The sequence below is a fragment of the Ammodytes marinus genome (assembly GCF_949987685.1).
Source record: "Ammodytes marinus genome assembly, chromosome: 11".
Classification (NCBI taxonomy): domain Eukaryota; kingdom Metazoa; phylum Chordata; class Actinopteri; order Uranoscopiformes; family Ammodytidae; genus Ammodytes; species Ammodytes marinus.
The window spans coordinates 26,310,768-26,333,905 of record NC_137215.1 but is presented as its reverse complement, the minus strand read 5'-3'; the positions used below and the strand labels follow the sequence as shown (position 1 = coordinate 26,333,905).

Below are 23,138 nucleotides of genomic sequence, written 5' to 3'. Positions count from 1 at the left end.
TCAAATGCTCCATGTCAGTGTAGGCTAGTTCTAAATCAACCCTTTCTCGAAGTGCTTTAGGTAATAAGCCTACAAATAGTAGCAAACTAAGCCTGGTAATCATTTCAACTAACAGTTCTAATATGAATATACACCTCTGTTATCCAAAATAATACGTTTTTACACACACAATTTAAACACGCAAGTGGCTATATTAGAAATCCGATTTTTTTAATCAGGTCCCTGAATGCAGCTTTGTGACGTCGCCTGTTTTGTTTTCCATGGCGGGCTGTAAGAGATGTTTTTCCATCGGAACATAGTGGGACTGTTGTATGGCTCTAACCAAGTGACTTCTTGTTAACTGGAATGTAAACAGCCTTAGTTGGCTCAAAAGTTTACCTCAGACTAAAAATAATCTTAAAATCACTGCGAGTCCAGGCTGTCAGTGTCAGCTGTGCTAACGTTAGCTATAAGGAAGCAGCTCACCTGGTTTGACAGCACACACAGCAGACAGACTGGGCGTTTGACTAGCTGAGATGGAGAGTTCACTGGCAGGAGACAACCCTCTGCTTTTGCCTCTCAACAAGGACAAAACGGTCTACGACGGATTCATTACAGTCAAGGTGCGTTCACGTGTTCAGCGCTTATCCAAACTGCATATTAAAAATGCATCTAAATGTCATGTCTCCATACCTCATTAGTAGAATGTAACTACAGGCGTGTAGCGTAGGATGAAGCTTTGGTGTATTCGGCAAACTGGTAATCCTCGGGTAGGCTACTTCCCGAAAAAAAAACAGTTTGTTTTCCTACCAGGGGCGAATTCAGTCATTTTGTGGCCAAAGGAAAACACATGTATGGGGCCCCCATATTCCCCTGCTTCCCCCCTTTCCAACTCTTATTTACCTACAATTTAAAATGTGTCACTCCTTTTTCTTCAATTTCAAATTGGCATGAATGTTTCCAATACAATGTTGCCAAAGCATCAACATACAAATTGTCCAATTTACAGTTCAGAATGTGTCAAATATGTCAGCACTTTCAATTAAGATTACATTTCAAATCATTTTCACATTCAACTATACTGTTTATGATTATTCTCCATACTTTACCTCTTAATGTCTTGTGTGTTATCTTGTCAGTATAGTAAGCTACCATGTCAATGTAGTTGATATCCAAAAGGTTTATTTTTTTTTCTCAGTCAATTTGAGAAATTGTTAAATAATGCAGCTGGCTAACGTGACTCACAATGGTCAATTAACTTATAATAATAAAGTTTCTGTTATGTCATTTCTCTTCACAGGAACGAGACTTCAGATTGAGAATACTGCTCCCTCCAGATGGCCAGCTGAAACGGGCCAGGTATTAGCCATCCCCTCATCTTTTCTTTACAGGATGTAGCCCAGCCCAGACATATGACATACGGGGATGTTCCCTGTCATTCATATCCCACGTTTTCAGTTATGGCACTGAAGTGTGTGGCCATGTGAATGATATTGTGTCTAAGGGAGAATGTATTTGTTTGCTATTTTAGTTGTTATAACCATAGTTGAACATAGAGTGATTTAACACATATTAACAAAATAAATATCACTTATCTACTCCTTTTAAAAATGTATTAAGTCAATCTTTTCATAAGTCTTGAAAAAGCTAAGACATGGGGAGTGAGATTTTATCTGGCATTTAATTAATTTTTTTATGTTGGAATTTCTAAAAACGTCAACTAACTTAAGCAACTATTTGCGTTACCGCGGCTACACAGATAAGCATGGCATGTTCCAATATTGTCACATTGCAACACATTATTATTTTAATCTTGTTAATTGTGTATTTTGAATGAACTGACTGATAAAATGATAATACACCAATTTATTTTTTTTACCAATAACCAAAACTGCGTCAGGTCTTTGGAGTGGCATTTAGAGAAAGCCCTAAATCTAACTTGCCTAGGCGCTGTAGAAACCCTTGTGTATAAACGAGGCCTCACTTTGTTTGATTGCAGGCTGCACTGCTGCTGGCAGGCAAAGCACCTGTTGCGTGGGTACGAGCACGTAGTCAAGCAGGTAAAACTCTTCCTCTATTTTGCCAGCGAAAAATGTGTCGTAATAATATTGTCTGTTGCATTGTGTCACTCAGCCCTAACTTCAGATCGTTACTGTCATGTCATTTGCAATTCACTTCAGTTTATTTAAGTAGGGGACAAGGCAAATGAATTAAACACATGATTATACATGGGTTCAAAAAATGACTCCTTTGTGTTCCCTGCATCGATTCGTTTTTCTACTTCTCTCTGTCCCCCCTTCACTCGAGACGCAGCGAAGAAAAAATATTTTTCACTGTTTAATTAACATGGGCTGGTAAAATGTCCCTATTTGTTATGTGGTGGAGGAGACTAGGGGCCCCCTCAGGGTTATTTGGATGAGATTGATATTTCACCCTGGGCTGCAAAGTTCATTATTTTCACAGCCCTTTAAGCTATCATTAATTATTAAAGCTTGGTGGCAGCCCCCATTAATCACAAACAACTCTGGCTTTGATTTGAATGGCTGATGGCTAGAGGAAAGAAGAAGAAGAAGAAGAAGAAGAAAAAAATAGATATTGTCACTTCATTATCCTCTCATTCAAAAATGCCTTTTCTCTCTCTCTCTCTCTCTCTCTCTCTCTCTCTCTCTCTCTCTCTCTCTCTCTCTCTCTCTCTCTCTCTCTCTCTCTCTCTCTCTCTCTCTCTCTCTCTCTCTCTCTCTCTCTCTCTCTCTCTCTCTCTCTCTCTGGTTTGACTCCACACACACACAGAGGCTGAGGCAGGCGGGCGATCTTGTCAGTTTCATTCTGGAGCTGAAGACTGTCTTGGTAAGGAGGAGGAGGAGAATGGTAACACACAGTGGTTTAGCAGCACGGTCACTTTGACATGGTTGCTTTATGAATAGGAGGTACTGTACATGGGAACCTTCAGGCTCTATCAGTGGCCTTGATTGTGAGGCAAACAATGTGCATGTATTATTTTTTTGTTAGCCATCAAATAAAGAAATAAGGTGTGTTTGTGGGTGGGTGGTTGCGCGTGTGTTGCTTTTAGTAGTAGATGCTGCTGCAGAATTGTTAAAGGTGGGGTTAGCAATTTTTGAAAATGTTTGTTGACAATATCACTTTTTGTCAAATCGGTATTTGCAGTATCTCCTCCAAATCTGCTTCCTGTCCGTACTGTGTGTGCTGAAAAAAGAAAATCCGTGTTTGTCATCAAACATTCTCCAGAAATGCTTACCCCACCTTTTAATCTGTGATCATACAGTACATACTCAGTCATCTGGGATCAAAATAAGGATAGTTTTTTTTCTCTGTGGTTGCAGGAGGTGCGTCTGCAGAGCCAGCCTGAGTGCAGCTCCATTCCCCCTCCACAGTATTACCACCAGCTCATCTCTGAGATGGAGACCCTCGGCTGGAGCAAGTGAGTCACTTCTACCACCACTAACACTGTGTCAAGATCAAGAACCAGGTCTTAGGGCACATTCACACTAGGCCATCTGTACCATGCCCAAAGTACGTTTGCCCCCTAAAGTCTAGTTGGTTTGACCAGAGTGAGTGCTCCTTTCCGTACTCAAGCACAGTACACTTCCTCGGCTCCTGGCACAGTTGGATGAGGGTTGCTTGGGCAGGGTACAGATGCTAATGAGAGCACAAGCACGCGCAAATACGGCGATCCTGACGTCTAATTATATAAGACTTTTCCCAGTGAACCAATACTTCAACTCGCGCAACAGACATTTAAAACAATTGTTTCTGAAGGGTTGGCAAATCTGTAGCCTGGTCCTACCAGACCATCGTACCTCATTTCATTTGAACAGAGGGTCTGGAATCGCTCAATTGACAAATGTTAACTCACTTGAAGGCGGGTGTCTGTTGAGGTTTGAAAGTATTGGATCTGCCCAGTGCCACTCTCCAATCGCATAAGGGGAACTGGCGCCCGTCATTGTTCTCAGCTACTCCCTCTATTCGCTGATTGGACCGCCAAAAATCTGTCCGGAGAGAAAAACCCACTAATATACCGTCGTAGGCCCAGACTGACGACTGAAAGGAAATGGAAATTGAGCGGATGTACGTAGGCGGGCGTTGCCAGGCTAGTAGATTTGGTGGGATGAAAATATTCCCAAAAAATCGGATACAAGTAGCCTACGCTCCAAATCCCAAACCTGCACGCTTATATACGTGGTGACAAGCAACAACACAGCTTCAAATGAGCACATGGCTCTTAACAACTTCCTAATATTTTTTAGTTATTGAGTTATATAGATAAATCCAGGTCACATTTAATAACTGTCCTCCCACTTGTGGTTGGTGGCAGGGGCCTGGCTAATAATCTATCGTCAGGAGAGAAGCAGCAAGAAAGATGTCTCTATTCTCCCCATGGCACAGATTAAAGCTTGGCTACTAACACTCATTTTACCCACTTTCCTATTAATGACCACGCTACAATTATGATATTAGCTAAATGCAAATGGCTCTAATTGAAGACTCTCGGGTTTTAATAGGAGGAGGGGGGAGGGTGAAGTGAAGTGAAGGTATGCTCTATGCTGGATATGGGAACCAACATCATTTCTTAGTGTGGTGTTACGGTTTAGGAGGCATTATACACAGTAGGGCCTCAATCTCCAAAAGCACTCCAGATTCGCTTAGCGTCTTAATTGGTATGGGGCCGCGTGCTAATAGCCACCAGAGGTTTTTTTTTTATTCAGCTATAATTCTGTCTCTGCTGATTGGGCCAGGTAAGTGAGTCTCTCTCTCTCTCTCGCTGGTCTCTCTCGCTCTGTGTGTCTCCATCTCTGCATTGGAGAGTGGTGGTCATCTTAATTGGCTGGAGACGGGCAAAAACTGTGTTAATTAATTGAAAATGAGGTTGAGTAGGTCAGCCGCCATCAACCGGCGACTTTATTATACAGGGGTCTCTCTCCTCCCTCTTCTCAAAGTGTTAGCACTTCTGTCACAACGTGTAGACGGTAAGAGGGGCTAAAGAAAGGCCCACACCTCAGGGTTCACAGGCTTTCCTACATGGATTTTTTTTTTCTTTTCAGTTTACATTACATTTTAAAATATACAGTATATTTACATGTAGCATTATTTGGGCAGCTAATAAATGACTCCTACGATCAGAAAAAAATAATTGGATTCATGATTTTACATTCAGTTAAGTAATGAGAGTGTGCTGGTTAGTGGAGTTCATTTGCTTTATAAGGTAGGTGTGTGTGTGTGTGTGTGTGTGTGTGTGTGTGTGTGTGTGTGTGTGTGTGTGTGTGTGTGTGTGTGTGTGTGTGTGTGTGTGTGTGTGTGTGTGTGTGTGTGTGTGTGTGTGTGTGTGTGTGTGTGTGTGTGTGTGTGTGTGTGTGTGTGTGTGTGTGTGTGTGTGTGTGTGTGTGTGTCTGCGCGCTTGACTTACATAGATTATTTGTGTGCACGTGGCTTGCATCGCCTTCCCGTTTCCCCAACCTTACCGTGTGTGTGTGTGTGTGTGTGTGTGTGTGTGCCGTCATTTTTGCATACTGTGAATTTCTCCCCCACGACACACAAAGCGCCACATACGAGTCGATCCCTCCAGCTTTCATTACTCACTTTGTCGACACATTCAAGAGAAAAAAAAAAAAAAAAAAGATTTTGGAGGCATGCGCACAACAAGCACAGCCGGGCTCTCCACTGTGCGTGTAGTGCAAGCGCGTGGAAGCGGCTCACTCACTTGGCCGGGGAGTTTGTAAATGCGACGCTCTCATCAGTCTTCCCCCCAGGACGTCTTGACTGTCACGCTGTTTCCATCATGGCCAAGTATGGGCCCTGCCATCCAGCTGCCTACTGTTTGTGGAGTTGACTACACTGTAAAAAGTTTGTGGGTAGAGAGAGATTTGTCCTCTCTTACTTAGCACATTTAGGGGCTTCACGATATTTGCTCAAAATGTGAATCACGATTATTTTTCAATTCTCATTTTGAGGGAATAATATGATTATACTATGACATAATATGGCTTATTATTATTATTGCTGATTTTTGGTTTACACCGGATCCAATGACATAGATCTCTGGCAGCAGAGTGTTTGAAAACGGCTGGTTAGAACAGTAGGGCATGGAATATTGATTTAATTGCTGTACAAAGTGTTTTAACGTATAATATAAGGCCCTGTGTGTTTGGCTGGTCAGGTCTGACAGACTGGTGACTGCAGAAATACAAATCATTTTCCTTTTTTGGGGAAAGTAGCATTCTTTTATTCTGCAAATAACCACCATTTTCTTTCTGTGATTCAGCCTATAATTTATTGATTTGTTCATTGTTCCCTGTCTTGCTTGAGAGATTTGTGTATTTATTGCTGATCGCATTAATATGGATTGTACGTGCCAGTACATTAAGTGTGTACCTGAGCACTTAAATGAACCTATTGCAATGTCTGTTAAAAGTTTTCGGTTGCTACTACATTACTGTGTGTGTGTGTGTGTGTGTGTGTGTGTGTGTGTGTGTGTGTGTGTGTGTGTGTGTGTGTGTGTGTGTGTGTGTGTGTGTGTGTGTGTGTGTGTGTGTGTGTGTGTGTGTGTGTGTGTGTGTGTGTGTGTGTGTGTGTGTGTGTGTGTGTGTGTGTGTGTGTGTGTGTGTGTGTGTGTGTGTGTGTGTGTGTGTGTGTGTGTGTGTGTGTGTGTGTGTGTGTGTGTGTGTGTGTGTGTGTGTGTGTGTGTGTGTGTGTGTGTGTGTGTGTGTGTGTGTGTGTGTGTGTGTGTGTGTGTGTGTGTGTGCGTGCGAGCGTTATCAGGTCAGCATGCAAGAAAAGGACACAGAGTTGAATTGCCGTTATCATGATATTGTGTGTGTGTGTGTGTGTTCGAATGTGTAGATGTGAGTGTGAGTATGACACTTCAGCCCCGTTTGCCCTTCGCAGGCGTTTTGATTGCGAGTGAGTGAGAGCGAGCAGACACTTTTATTAATCGGGCACATCGGACCCGACGTCGGCCATCATTCCATCACTTGGCTAAGTGTGTGTGTGTGTGTGTGTGTCATCCCCCGAGCACAGCGCTCACATCACTCCACTCTCTAACACACAAGCGTAAATCCTGAGCAGATATACAGCCTATGTCAGCCTCGGAGCACAGAGCGGCCGCCGTAATGTACTGTAAATCTGGAGGAGGACTGTCCCAATGCTTTGTCTCAGATTAGACTTTTGTCTTCAGCTCTAAAGTGGACTGGGGAAAAGGGCTTGAGACAGGGGGGGGGGGGGGTGGATCATGGCAGCAATAAATCTGAAGGCAGCATAGGTAGCATGCTCGGGCCACAACTCTGTTTTGTCCTCAGCCTCAATAGGTTATAATTAGCTGTGGGAAAGGAGAGGGATTGATTTACAGGTTGATTTCGTCTTGAAAAAGTGGACAGGGGGCGCTTGTGGTGTGGTGGTGAGAGTGCCAACATTTCAAAATCTGGCCCGTGGTCAGAATGCCAAAAGAACAACTTTAAAAAGGGGAACCTGGGGTGCTCTGGTGGGGTAGTGGGTGGAGCGCGTACCATATAGGCTCAGTCCTTGATGCAGTGGTCGCAGATTTGAATCTAAGAACTTTTACTGCATGTCATCCTCCTCTCTTTCCCCATTTCTCCACTCTGTCACTATCTACTTTCAAACTGTCAAATAAAGGTTAAAACACAGAAAAAATATCTTTTAAAAAAAGTGAATCCATCCCTCAAGTCATAGCAAGACGCATGGTTTTATGACATCTTGACTCCGATACTCCTACTCATTTCCCTTCTAATGCCTTTGTCTAAAACCCCACACTATTAACGATCATGCTAGCACTGTCCTACCAGACCATTGTACTTCATTTCATTTGTACAGAAGGTCTGGATTCGCTCAATTGACACACGTAAACTCACTTGAAGCCGGGTGTCTGTTGAAGTTTAAGACTATACTGGATGTGCCCAGTGCCACTCTGCATCTGCCAACCAATCGCAAATGGGATTATGTTTCATTATGCTTGAAAATGAATCCTTCATTAGTTTACGCCTGCTCTCTAAAATTTATTTTTTGGGGGGGGTCTAGAAGAGATTTTAAAATACACTGCAACGTAATACCAGCTGTCATTTTTGGTCTTCAAATAAATGGAATTGGGCACAAGTTCATTCTGTCACATTTTGTGTAAAGTTTGATTATTATACACTATTATAGTTTGTATTTGTCCATCTGTTAGGTGATGTCATATCAGCTCTAGTGACTGTTGCACAATGAACAGTGTCTACATAACAGTACAGTGTCTTTGCTTACAGTTTTTTATTGGGAAGCATAAAATCCAGGATGTTTTTACGTGGTGACTCGGCATGAAAATAATGCTCTCAGCCTTTTTGGTGGGATGTTTTTTTTTTGTTGTTGTTTTGTTATATTCCTCCATTAGAGCACTGAAAAAAAAGGCACTAGCTGGAGAAGAATGCAAATTAGAATGTAGAGGAAAAGAAATGCCTGTAGTTATGTGTTGCCTGGTCCGGGTGGGTGAGTGTGTGTGGGGAGCTGTGGCCCGATGTAATGTCACCGCGTTGGGGCACCCCGGAGCTATAAATCTAAAAAAGGCGAGAGTTTGATGTTTCAATATTGCTCTCTGCTGCAGCTGTGATTAATGACGGATGATGGCTGCTTGTTGTTGTGTGTCAGCCCTTCTTTGCGTGAATGGATGTAGATTTATTGCCTGGTGTTATTATTGTTTTTTATTATTGCCTGTTGTCCATCTCCCAGGCTGCTCTTCATAGACACGGAGTTCAGAACGTTGAGACTGAACGCCGAAGACTCCACGGGAAGGCAGCACATTCTCACCGTTAAACTCAAGTCCAAGGTGAGACACACACACACACACACACACACACACACACAGCGACACACACACACACACTTCTATCATTTCCTAGCCTCTTACCCTAACCCTATCCAATAACAACTAATTGCCTTGTCCCAACACTCACTAATCCTAAATCTCAGTGCACTTCTTCTAGCCTGAAACCTTAAAACGTAATCTTAACCCTCAAACAGTCCTTTGAAGAAGTGAAGACCAGGCAAAATGTCCTCACTTTCCAAAACATTTCTTCACTCCAATGGTTATAAGGTAAAACTAGTCCTCACAAAGATCCCCGTACGAGCACACACACACACACACACACACACATACAGTTAACTATAAGGACTAGATCATTTTCCACACTGAAAATTATTCCTCGTCAAATGGGAAAAACTCTTCCAGCTTGATGTTGACCTATGAGGGCCAATTCCAAATCCAAAACCGGCCGACTTCACCAAACGCATATGGTGGGATGTTCAATTTACTTGATAGCAAATCAGTGATTTACATCTGCGCCCCCTTAAATCTGGGTCAAACTGGAGAGGGTGTGGAGAGACATGATGTGACTGAGATGTAGCACAGATAAAACATCTCCACATAGACCTCAGTGTGATCGGCATCAACCTTCCCTCTATGCGTAGAGAGAAAACCAATACACCCACACTCATCTGCATAGCTGCCATCCGTACCTTTTACCCACTGTAGCTAAAGGTGAATTAGGTTGCCAGGTTGGTGAAATTGCAGTGTGTGTGTTTGAAATGTTTGCATGTCGCAGATGTCCCAAATTGTCATGATAAGAGGTGACTGTTTTCAATATTTTGTTCCCAGAAGAACATAATGAATAGACTATACAGTAGTTAATAGTCCAGGAGTTTACTAGAATAGAATAGACTAGTGTCCCATTATTGCAGTACAATCAGACGTATTGCCTTGAGTTAAGCTTTTTTTTTTTTTTTTTTACTTTATTTATACAGGTAAATCCTATTGAGACCGGAGAGTCTTTTGCAAGGGAGACCTGTTCCCATTTACACGTTACCATTCACACACACATTCATACACCGATAGCAGCAGGCTAACTATCGACATTCACACGAGGCAAGGTGGGTGAAGTGTCTTTCCCAAGGAAGGACACAACAACCACAGTCTGCTGCAACAGACAAAAGCAGTCAGACAGACAGTAAAACAACTTCATTTAAAAGGTGAAATCCAAAATATGTAATATATTACCACACACCTGTCTAACATGACTTGACTCTGCTTGACCTGGCAACGCTACAAATTCAGAGAATAACAAAGTAGAAATGTGCTAAGTCTGTAAACTTTCCATCATGTTAAAATAGGTAGGTAGAGATACAATGCAAAAGGGTATGGATTGTATACAGGTGCTGGTTCAAGGTGGTAATACTATCACTAACATTATCAACCACAAACCAGGGCCCCAACATGATCCTGCTTAGGGCCCCCAGATGTATAGGACCAGTCACAGATGGCACCCACTCAGTCACTTGAATAATAGTTTCCACACACTCCAACTCAGACTTTACATTCAAATGACATCACACAAATACAGTACATATTGCTTTTCTGGGCTCTGAGTGATTGTTTTCACTTCCAGATCATTCGTTTAACCTGGGGCTTTGTTAAAACCTGTCTAAATGTCTCACTGCTCTGGTCTATTGCTCCTTTTGACTTATTCTCAGTCAAATCAACACATTATCCCAACCCAGAAGTGAACTTGGTACAGTACAATGTTATTTGTATTGTTAGAAATAATGACCAAAAAACTGCAGAAACACAAGAAGACCATCAGTGTTTGAAATGGATTTTTATTTTTTTGGAATTCAAGTTGGAAAATTCCTTCTTAGCAAAACTGCCATAAAGCAAGAATCCCCAATTTGACCGAAAAACTTTTGTAAAAATGTTATTTAGTCTGATAAGGAACCGTGGTTAAAGTCTACGTTAAAATGCTTTATAGTATATTTTGCTGTTGTGCAAGTAAACGTAAAAAAAAAGAAATTATGTGTCTCTAAAACTGGCCATATATCAGTCAGAATAGAGGGTCTATTAGCTGGCAGGGTGTAAGTATCTTGACAGTGGGGGTTGCGTGTGGTCGGTGTAGTGGGTGAGCGCATGGCGTGGTGAGTTGGTGCTTATACCTAAAGCCCGGATGAATATCCACCGGAGACGAGGCGGGAGGGTGGTTGAGACCCCACTCTGTGCCCACACCTGGCCCCTCCTCTACCTCCTCTGGCAGCAGGTAAACATAGGCTCGGAGTGTCTCTATGCTCCAGCTGCTTCCGCCCAACATCCAGCGCCAGGTCATCCCTCACCAGGCACAGCACTGGCACGGACACAAGGAGGGAGGGAGAGGGGGGTGGGGGGGGGGGGGGGGGGAGAGGACGCAAAGTAGATCCTTGTTGAAGGTGAAAATACAGTAGAGAGGAAATATGGCTCATATGAACTGACCAAAAACTTCCTATTCAACTTTGAAGGCGTTATCCAGGGTTAACTAGAACAAGGTGGTTTTAAAAAAAACATCCAAAATGTTGCATGTCAAAAGCACAGATCAGTACATATACAAACAGAGGTCAAGGAGAAGGACAGCAAGATACAGTTAATAATAAGATAATAAGGTCAAATAAATAGCTACAAAATAGATAGCGAAAACATAACGTTTTTACATGTTTTATTGGTATTATGTTAAAGTACTGTCAAAAATCTCATTTGAAATGACTACCGTGCAGGTTTAAAAACCTAATAGTCATTCATAATATTGAGTGTCTGTTAGTTCTCCTCTGGGGCCTATTTCAGGTAGCTGGTTTTACATACTCTGAGTTTAATCCTGCGCTCTGAGTTGGTCAACTCAGAGCGCAGGGTAGATGAGTAACTCTGGGTTTTCGGTTACAGAACAGTGGATCTGCGTTGGGTTAATCAACTCTGAGCGTGTTCACTCTGGGTGGAGCGTGTGCATAAAAGCCATCGTCAATGGATCGCTGATAACATGATTCACCATGGAAACAGAAGAAACAAATGCGTGATCCTCCCACTTCTCCACTTCTCAAAAAAAAAAAAAAAACTTCTCCGCTACTCCCACTGGAGTTAGAAATATTAACGAATGAGTGTATGGTAGCCTATGGAGAAGAATTAATGGGGATATTGTCACATAACTCTGATCTAATCTCCTCTGCAATTCAGAAAAAAACAGAGCAATCATTTCGCTTCCGTATGAGAAGCCATAGTCTATTTTAAAAAGTTACGCATATCAGCAGTAAAGTAATAAAGCTGGCGCGGCATAGCATTTCTGACAGTGTTTTATATTCGCTGTATAATATGTTGGGAAGCTATAGCCTAATAGCCCACTGTGCAGTAAACAGACTGTCGCTTCTTTTAAATGGGGAGTGAAAGACATTAACGTCTGACACATAAGGTGACAGTTTCCATTGAAGAGCCTGATTGATTTATTACCAGATCCATTTTCCTCAAGTGATCACAGTTTAAATTATTATATAATTTTTATATTCATATTAGGCTATTTAATGAGGCTCGTCTGTGACTTTAGGATCGCACAAGTGAACAGTAACAATTGCGTGCAGCCGCAGCGTTACATGAATCCACCTGACATAAATCTGTTCAGTGGCACAGACGTTAAAAAGCATACAATACAAATAGGTTTATTAATCTGAATGTAGAGCAGGGGTGTCCAAACTACGGCGCGGCCCGCTTTTTATTGGCCCGCGGCCGATTTTAAAAATATAATGCAATATGGCCCTTTGAAAAAAAAAAAAAAAAAAAATTTTTTTTTGCATTTCTTAGTTAACCCACTAGTGCAGGGTGTCAAAACGGATTGATTGGCCCTTGGCACATTTTAAAAATATAATGTAATATGGCCCTTTTAATTTTTAAATAATCTAAATGCATTCATTATATTACAGAGAAATATGTCCCATAAAAGAAAAAGAGCACCAAGGCCATCCCAGAGGACCCTGCATAATATTTTATTTTAAATTAATATTATTATGGAAAATCCATGTGTCCTTCTCCAATAGCTTCTAATTCATCTGACACAGTGTTTACATTTTTTTTCATACAAAATTCTTCAGCTTTAGCCTCTTAATTTCCCTCTCACAGTGCACCAGATTCATGCATTTCACTTTAAAAACTTAAAAAAATCTCCCGGGGGGACATACCCCCGGACCCCCCTTGGAGGGGCGGGATCTCGGCTGGCTACTATTTTCACCAAGCTGGACATTAGACGTAAAAGCAGAAAACACTGGGTGTATTAATGCCATTTAACAAGAGGGGGGATGTATCTTTTTAATGTGCAAGTAAAGTGTTGCCGTGAAGAGGGATTACAATTTACGAAGACACTATGAAACTAAACATCAGAGCAGCTACATGTCCTGATAAATGTGTTATTTTTGCAAAGTGGCCCGGCCCTTCGTAGATTTTTCTGTATGTGGCCCTCAGTGAAAAAAGTTTGGACACCCCTGATGTAGAGCATGTAACGATGTGTAAGGTGGCCGCCTATATGAACGGACCGAGGGCTGAGAACAAATGATAAAAACATCCCGATGGAGATTTCTATGGAGTGATTTTGCTTCAAACTGTACAGGGACGCGTGTGACAGTGACACTCTTTCTTCAGTCGGAGCTGCAGCGTAAAGTGAAAACAAACTCAGGGTAGGTTTAACCACCTATCCAGCAGGTTGGACCCATGGCGTATGTTGCCGCAGTAACTGACTCTCGGTTGCGCTGAACCTGCTACCTGAAACGGAAAACCCAGAGTTTCCACTAACTCAGAGCGAACAAACTCTGGGTTGCCTCAAAACCAGCTACCTGAAATAGGCCCCTGAACTCACAGCATGGGACATGCTCAATGCTAATAATGTTCTTTGCTTTCTTTCCCACCACAGCACCCAGCAGAGGCTCCTGAATGCTCAGCCGACCTGCCCGTCCCTCTGGCCATCACCTGGACACCACAGGTATGTGTGCAAGTGCATTCAGTGTCTACCAAACCTATCCTTCCATTTCTTTAAATGTAATGTTCTTGTTCAACATTTGAAACGTGGTCAGCGGGGTGGAAACCACAATAAGTAGCTGACGGATGTCTTATAAAAACCTGACAATCTGTGAGAAGGGGGACAAAGAAATTGACAAGAATTAACATTGAACTCTGAATTAAACATTAACAGCCTATGTATTTGGTCAAATAGTTGGGCGCATAGACTCAATTTGAAGTTTGACAACATTTCAGCAACCATGAAAAGGTCAAGCTACTGCATACTGTGTTTAATTACGACCTTCCTTTCATGCCACTTGTATGCCGAAGGCATTTTAAGGTCCCTAAAAAAGGCTACAGAAAAATGTGAAGGCAAAAAAAAATCACTTATGTCCTTAGGATGTCAGATTTTGTCACTTCTATTCAATTCTCAACTGAAGCAATGCTCCTGAAGCTCTTTATTGTATAAGGAATCCATTTAGTACTGGACAGAATCACCATCAGTGTAAGCAGGTTAAATCCCTCCCTGTATTAGGAAAGACCACACACACACACACACACACACACACACACACACACACACACACACACACACACACACACACACACACCACAGCAAGGGAACACCATGAAGTCAGTGGTTCTTCAACATTATATTTAGTCAGAGAACTATACTGCAGCCCTCCTTCCAGTACGTGTTATACCCTTGCACCGGCGGTATTAAGTCTGCTTCTTGATTGATTCTTCAGTAATCAATGTAACTTTATTGTCAGTGAAGTCAGTGAACAATGCCAAACTCATTAGACACATAATGGACATTTCATGGCCACACATTTGCAGCTGTTTTGTCCCGAGGTTCACAGTCGGTCTCATTATTTATTTGTCAAAAGTATTTCATATTTTCTTACATTCTTTTTTTACTGCTTAATCTCCGAGGCTGTTTGATGTTTCCCTTTAATGCAGTGTAATGGGACGTTTTGTGGCCCTCCCAGACTCAAACTGATTAAGAGGCTACACAAACACACTTGACTCATCCTGGGCTGCCATACTGCATCATTTGACAAAACACTTCTCCTCCTGCTGTGTGAAGACATGTTTACTTCCAGCCCCACACACATTTAGTCCACTGTAATTGGCCTGAAAGAGTTTTGATATAAAAACCAGCCGAGTGCTCTTTGTAGCGCTTTGCTTCCTCGTTATTGTTGTTTGCCTTCTCAGTTCTTTCCCGGCTCTGCTTTTCATCTCTGTCAAGGCCTCCGAGTGTCACTCACTCACTCACTCAGTCACCCAGTCACCCAGTCACTCACTCACTCAAATGTTGTTAGGATTTTATTACATTTTTTATCAGTTACACCAACACTACTACAGCTCATATCTGTGTATTGCACTAGACCATAATTGTGTGTGTGTGTGTGTGTGTGTGTGTGTGTGTGTGTGTGTGTGTGTGTGTGTGTGTGTGTGTGTGTGTGTGTGTGTGTGTGTGTGTGTGTGTGTGTGTGTGTGTGTGTGTGTGTGTGTGTGTGTGTGTGTGTGTGTGTGTGTGTGTGTGTGTGTGTGTGTGTGTGTGTGTGTGTGTGTGTGTGTGTACACCAACCCTTGGCGGATGACCCACGCTGTGAGGACATTTATCATTGTGAGTGAGGACATTTTGGCTGGTCCTCACCAAGAAAATGCTGGAATGAGCTCCTTTGGTTCCAATGAATGATCTGTGTGTGTGTCTGTGTGTGAGAGAGAGTGTGTGTGTGTGTGTGTGTAGGCAAAAATCAGAGCGGAGAGAACAGCGAGGAAGAGAATTTGAGTAGAGAGATGCTAGTGTGTGTGTGTGCACTGTGTTGAGCTGATACATGGCAGGCGTACAGTGAGGACCAGCTTAGAACAGCGCTACCGTATGGAGCCTGTCTGCCTGCTGGGCCGTTGATGGATCTCTCCCACACTGCAACATGAAGTGTGTGTGTGTGTGTGTGTGTGTGTGTGTGTGTGTGTGTGTGTACATTTGTCATTTGTGTGCTTGCATCTGTGCCAAGTGTGTTTTTGGTCTGATGTGTGAAGGATGTATGTGTGTGTGTTGCGGGGGGTTGGGGGGGGGGGCCTGTCTGTCGGCAGTCCTGACATGTTCATTTGAATGAGTAATTATTGCCTGCTCTGTTGCAGGGCCAAGACATGCCACTCTGTGCATTTGTGTGGAACACGAATGGGAAGGGAAATAAACCTCTGTGTTGGTGTGTGTGTGTGTGTGCTTGCTTGGACTACACTAAGGTGATTTTTTAACAACCGAAAACTGCATGATTTTAAAAAAAACGGAGGAGGTCTCCCAAGTGTGAATGCAAATGAGAATGTGGTCCACTGTCAAACGTGTATGATGTGTGTTTGTGTGTGTCGTCTTGTATGTAAGCACCATACTTTCATTGAATTGGACTAATACGTGTTTTTAAAAGGTCATGGCTGATACGTTGGGCTGTGAAAATGACAGTAGTAACACACGACTACATAATCTATGGTTTGTTCTGCGGCAGAGGCCCATTCCAAGTGGTTTACTTTATTCAGGGATGGATGTAGCTCAGGTGCTAGCGCGGGTTGCTGATACATCACAGGGCGGTCGGATTCCTAAATCCTCCTGCTGCCTCCTGTCATAGTAAATCACAGTCAACAATAATTTGCAAAAAAAAAAAGAAAATTGTGTATGTAGAAAAAAGTGCGTAGTTGCTTTGGATAAATGTGTCTGAGGAAATCAATGTGATGCAATCCTTTATTCAGCAGGATAGACAATCCACAAAAAAACTCTTTTCATGTGTCATGGATAGGAAACCAGACGCCAGCACATTGTAACATTTGAGTTGCCTTTTGAATTATATTTTTAAAATCAAATCATTTTATTACCAAGTATTTAGTCTTTTGAGTAGATATGTCATCATTTTAGTTGATCACTTTAATGTGCAAAACAATTGGAAATATGTATATTTGATATAACACAAGTCAGGCTGTGCGACTACCTCAATGAGTTCCTTCAGGCAACCTGAGACAGGTTTCACAGTGGACTTGACACACTTGAGTAAATCCACCCACACATCTCATAACAAATATAAAGACACAAAGGCACATAGCAACAGACATTAATATATATATATATATATATATTATATTTCATGTAAATTTGTAAGTTCATATATTTATTTTACCACTCAATGCACTTTCCCCTTATTGCCGAGGGTTTATTCATACTGTGACCACTGCACATTAGAGCTCTTACACTGACTCATACAACATGTTTCAACACTGTACTCAAGGAGTGTGTGTGTGTGTGTGTGTGTGTGTGTGTGTGTGTGTGTGTGTGTGTGTGTGTGTGTGTGTGTGTGTGTGTGTGTGTGTGTGTGTGTGTGTGTGTGTGTGTGTGTGTGTGTGTGTGTGTCTGTGTGTGTCTGTGTGTGTGTGTGTGTGTGTGTGTGTGTGTGTGTGTGTGTGTGTGTGTGGGTTTAATTCCCAAGCTCTCAGCGATTAATACCTCCTTGGGGGGAAGGTTAGGTGGGCATGTGTGAGTTACCACGGCCATCTAGACCGCTGACAAGAGAGCCAACTTTGTGCCATTGAATTATTTGACTGATTTAATAAGATTAACGTGAAATATTAATAATCAAAAACACGATGTGACGTGAGGCATATTTCCAAAAGCACTCACGAGGCTCACGCACAATACTTTGTCAAGCACAATCTCGACAGTACAGAGTTGAAATGGGGAGACAGAGAGAGAGGGTGGATGACCTGCAGTAAAGGTCCACGGGTCGGATTTGAACCCGCGTCAAAACCGCAACAAAGGCCGGAGCCGATATGGTACGCGCTCTATCCACTACACCACCGGAGCGCCCCGGCTTTTCCTTTGTTAAGAGAACAAAACACATTGTTGTCATGAGATAAAGATGTATACTTCTTTATTCTCTTATATATACTTGAAGCATGTTCAGTAGGAAATAACTGATTGAAATGTCGGTTAAAACCAGTAAAGTTGAATAGTGCCATGTAAAGAGGAGTGGATTCCTTCTGCCTGGCTGCTTTTTTAAGAGCTAAATTGAGGTCAGTCACAGATAGCATAAATAGATAATATCTGCGCTCAGATTGGGTCTCTTTCATACTTCTGCCTTCACTCATTCTCTCAGATGAAGCAGGAATTCAATTACCAGCTTCTTCTTCTTCCCTTTTTTCCCCTCCTCTCTGAACTGAGCCTAGAGTAGTTATCCTGAGCTGTAACCGTAATCATGCCACTGGCATTAATTGGGCTGTAATTGCTCGGGCTCTCAGCACCTGGACGATGCTTAATTGTGTGCACTGTGCTGGCACAATGACCCATAATTTTTGCTTCATTTTTTTTCTCTCTCTCTCTCTCTCTCTCTCTCTCTCTCTCTCTCTCTCTCTCTCGGATTCTCTCATTCCATCTGTATTGCTGTCAGACACCTCTATCAGCCTCCCTTTCCCTTCTGATTTTGCGTGTGTGTGTGTGTCTGTGTGTGTGTGTGTGTGTGCGTGCGTATAACCATGTGTGGGCACGTTAAGTAGTCGGTTGTTTGTTTTTCCCCCCCACTGGTCAACTGGTATGTGCTACTTTTAGTCCACTCCGGTTGTTGTAAATGAGATGCAGCAGTAGAAGCACAGACAGCAATATAAAGGTTTTTGTAACAGTATTTTGATACAATCCTCGACTAATGATACATTACATGGTTTCTCTGCCTCACAAGATCATTATTTACCTGTGGTAATTGTTCTGTTATTTCAATCTGATTCTTGAGAACCGGGACAAAAGGCCGTCTTCCATATGTAACTGCTGTTATGTTTAAGACTAAAAATATGTAAAATTGTAGATGTTATTAGGGATTAAGAATAGAATGTCTGGAGCACAATTATCCCCTTACATTTTATTTGATCATTATTATGTCAAATATATGACACGTGTTATCTTCTCACGACGTCAAAAACAGTGTGTCCTCCGAGAAGGTTTCAATCTTTCACATGCAATAAAACCTATTAAAAATGTACTTTAAGCATCTTAGAGTGACCTCCAAAAAAGCGCTATATAAAACCTATCAATTATTATTATTATTTAATGATTGAAAAGAGTTTTTTTCATCAAAAGCAACACTAAATAATCTCTCATATCAATACAAACAGTTTTTCTACAACACATTCATGTTTTATAAGGATTCTAAGTGGTGGGACCACTTTACTGTAAGTCAAGTCAGACATTTCATTATGTAAAATGTAATAAAATCAGGCGAAATAAGGGGCAGCTTTCACTTTGAAGGACCTCTTGTCAAATTCTACCTCTGCGGAGTACATTAGAGTCAGACACGCTCTGATAAGTGTTGTAGTTTTAGAATATTTTACATTCCGAATCTTGAAAGTCCTGTGTCACAACCATGATATGTCAACACCCACTTACAATTTCTGAAAAAGTTATTTGAAATTTTTTGATTTTATTTTCCTGTAGTTCATACTAGCACCTAACATCAACAGGAAAACCAAATGGCTACTAGATACATTCCATTTGTTATGTTTAAGAAACGTTAAATATGTCAACACTGTCAGACAGTAAATCTGACGGAGTTGACATCTGACGGTGGTGATAGGCCAATGACGGTAAAAAAAACGAAAGCTGGGAGGTTGTGTCAAACCTTAGCTCAGTAGCAGTAACCATTCTCACGGAGCCAAAAGATTCCGTGTCCTCACAGTTGGGTTGTGGGTGAACAAACCTAGCTTGTTTAAAACAGTTATTACTCTTATTGGAAAAATAATTGTATACATTCATATGATCATTACGAGTGTGTGAAAGAATGAACACCAACACAGTGACGGAAGTGAACATATTTTTTTCATATTAACGGAGTGCAACCTACCCCCCCCCCCAAAAAAATGTTTTTGTTGTATTATTTCTTTATCAAAATGTGTGTTTCCCGAGTACTGAATAACTTGCACCTTTTTATAGTGTGGTTAATTGGCATAGCGGTCCAGTATTTGTGTTCAAGCACTTACCTTGTTTGGTGGGCTGATTGTGGTGGTTGTGTTGTGGTTTTTGTCAGACTACTCTGGAGCAGCTCCACAGTCAGTTCCTGCTGCTCCTGGAGTCTGTGGTTCCGTTCTGGGACGTCCTGGACGAGATGGACGGGAAAACCTGGATCCTGGAGCCGGAGAAAGCCAACCGCTCAGACACCATGAGGAGGATCGCCATCGGTAATATACACACATGAAGCAAGGCAGTGTGTCAGACTGTTTATATGCATGGTACGCAGTCACATCAGGGATCCTACAGAGTCTAGGGGTGTTTTAGGAAAAATGCCTGATTTTAAATCTTGTGTTTTCAAGATTTGAAACAAGTTGGAAATCTGAACACATTACTGGAAAATGCTGGATATCCCTCCATATTGACAGGACCCACTTAGGCACCGTCAATAAAATATTATGTCGTCTTCAATAACTGGCCAGTGGGATTTGTTTACATTCGCAGAGCCTGCAGATAGTTTACAAAACGTATTTACTCTACATGTAACTCTTAGTATTGAATAATTCTATCATTATAAATCAAAACTGAATTATTTTGAGGAACCTAGAACCTAATCTAAGACTAGAATTTGTTTTATAACCAGGGGGGGAGGTGCTGCTGTAAACAACAACAGTGAAACAGTGACTTTTCAGGTGGCTAACTTCAAACAGAGTTCCAGGGATCTATTTCCCTGTGAGTAAAGTTTGTTTATTCCGTTATGAGAATAAAGCTAAGGGTTTTAACCTTCTGTGACACACCCAAGGTTACATAGTGCACCTTTAAAAAGATGTACGCACCCGGGTTGATGTTGATCATGCAACTTAACAACACTCAATTGTATCCCACATACAGTAACACTAGTCCACCCCATGTGATAACAAAGCACACTATTGTTTTGCATCCCGTGTGTGTGTGTGTGTGTGTGTGTGTGTGTGTGTGTGTGTGTGTGTGTGCGCGCGCGCGCGCGCGCGCGTGTGTGTGTGTGTGTGTGTGTGTGTGTAGGGAACAACGTGTCCATCAAAGTGGAGGTGGATCCCAGACACCCCAAGATGCTGCCTGAGTGCTGCCTGCTGGGAGCCGAGCATGGTGGGTAGAAATAAAGAGAAAATAATACAATTTGAATTAGTCCTTGCAAAAATAGAAATAAAAACTAACCCTGTGTTCCGAATCGCATACTCTATCTTTTTTCTATTCTACATACTACATCTGACGATAAAAATAATCTAGTTAGGATGCAGTGTGTCACAATTGGGACATACTTTTACTTATTTATTTCATCATAACATTGTGCTTTTATATCCGTCACATCCCCGTTTGTTTTCATATAGAGGCTCCGTTGATGTGACGTCACTTCACGTGCGCACTGGATTACGGGTCAGAATCGCCCGAATAGGATGCTGTTTTCAACACTAAAAATCTCGGATTTAGTAGACATCCGGGTACTTCTAACCATCCTAAATTTGTCCACAAGAATTGGGATATCCTAAATCTTTGTTCTACCATACTAAATAGTAGAAAGTATGCGATTCGGAATTCAGGATCAGTGTAAAATAATTAAAATGTCATAGGGCCCCAGAGACATGGCTACACTGACTTTTTTCTAGAAGAATAGAATATATTTATTGCCATTTGCATAGGTACAAGTACAAGTGCATTGGGATTCTTGTGCGAATCTCCCTGAGTCAGCTTCAATACAAACAATGTATAAATAGCATTATAACAGGAAAATTCAAAAAATGAAAATAAGAAGAATCTTATTTCTGATATTAGTTCAACATTTTTGTATTTAATTTTTTTATATATATATATATATATATATTTCGTGATTAGGCTGATACTTCCTATTGACTACCAGTATGTGTGACAAGCTAAACTAGCCATGAGCTACCTTTTCTTCATTCTAAAATGCATGCACAGTGAAAAGAATGTTTTCTGTTGCGTTGTCTTTAACCTGAGACTGGGGCAACTGGCTTATGTTATACTATTCCTTTAAATATACAGTAATATGTAAACTGTATATACCATGAATTCATTCATTTCTCGTCCTGACCCTTCATAAGGCCCTTATCCTTTCAATGGGATGCTGGATTTCACTGCAGGCTGTGTATAAACCCAGGCAATAAAGTTCCCTAAAGAACAGTGGCTGTCTCTACCAACACTCAGGTAGATCAGTGAGAAGCCTTCAGGTGTGAATGAAAAAGGCATATCTCAGGCTTTTCCACTCATTTCCAAACACATCTTCAATTCAAACCAGGGCCGGTCCCGTTTACTATTGTCTTGTCTTCGTGTCAGAGGGAGTGCTTCCAGAAAATGGAATCATTCTCTCCAGGCCACACACCGCACACAGCCAGCCAGCCAGCCAGCCAGCCAGCCAGCCAGCCAGCCAGCCAGCCGGGGCTTCAGCTTTCGGCTTCAGCTTCTCCATTTAAGTCCCCGTCAATTGTCGGCCATTGTTTCTTGTAAACTCAAGGTCATGCGACTCCCTCGTCTGTTGCCTAGGCAATGCGAACTCAAAAGATATTAAACACATACACACACACTTCAGCCGCCCAGGACAGGAGGCGGGGAGCCGACCCGCAAATACGAGAGGGTCGCGTAGGAAATATTGCTTTTTTGCATGTAGGAATAATAAATAGTGAAATAGAGAGACAAAGCTTCTCCCCGTGGAACACATGAGGCAATGATGGCTGCTATCTGACAGCCTGTGTCTGTGGTGAAGCAATAAAGGACGGCTGTGTGAGGGGTATGCAGAGTGTGTTGTCTTAAGACTGTCTCATCTTCTGAAGCTTATATATACAATAATGGTGGATCTGTATGTGCTTGGAATGGCTGAAAAAACAAATGCAATCAAATGTAAGGCTTTTATTAGCAGTACAGTGTACAGCCAATACCAAATGATGATTCCCTTTTCCTTTTTGACGTTGCAGTGGTGACTCCGCTAAGGAACAAGCTCAACGCCAACATGCACTTGTGGTAAGGTTTCTTTGTGGACTGACTTTTAGGCACTGATGATAGAATTATCATATTATTTTACATTATTATATATATTCTTTCAAGCTGCAAATGCAAAATCACACATCAAGAGATTGACGTACAATATAGACCACTACATATCACTAATGAGGATCAGTGTATCGTTGGTTTTGATTCTTCAGTTCTATTTACGTCACCGTATCATTGTCAGTCTGACCATGCAAACCAGTTCCACTATTGTGATTATCACTCCGGAGAAAAAAAAAATGTACACATGTACATATTTTAAATTGCACCACAGGTTTTAACATTTGATCTGTGCGTGACAGAATCAGCAGA

The 23,138-nt window shown here is 41.8% G+C and overlaps 1 protein-coding gene across 1 annotated transcript in view; it reads left to right on the top strand.

The window, feature by feature from the left end:
- Positions 1-373: 373 nt before the first annotated feature.
- Positions 374-23,138, top strand: part of fancl (FA complementation group L) — a gene marked incomplete at its 3' end in the record, with an annotated part of 25,785 nt that continues 3,020 nt past the window's right edge. Inside the window, exons 1-10 of the mRNA XM_080036223.1 lie at positions 374-602; positions 1,280-1,338; positions 1,979-2,039; positions 2,770-2,826; positions 3,321-3,418; positions 8,710-8,806; positions 13,719-13,787; positions 19,867-20,017; positions 20,829-20,912; positions 22,754-22,799. Coding sequence (XP_079892349.1) covers positions 516-602; positions 1,280-1,338; positions 1,979-2,039; positions 2,770-2,826; positions 3,321-3,418; positions 8,710-8,806; positions 13,719-13,787; positions 19,867-20,017; positions 20,829-20,912; positions 22,754-22,799 — 809 coding nt within the window. The 5' untranslated portion in view covers positions 374-515. The remainder of the gene's footprint in view (positions 603-1,279; positions 1,339-1,978; positions 2,040-2,769; positions 2,827-3,320; positions 3,419-8,709; positions 8,807-13,718; positions 13,788-19,866; positions 20,018-20,828; positions 20,913-22,753; positions 22,800-23,138) is intronic.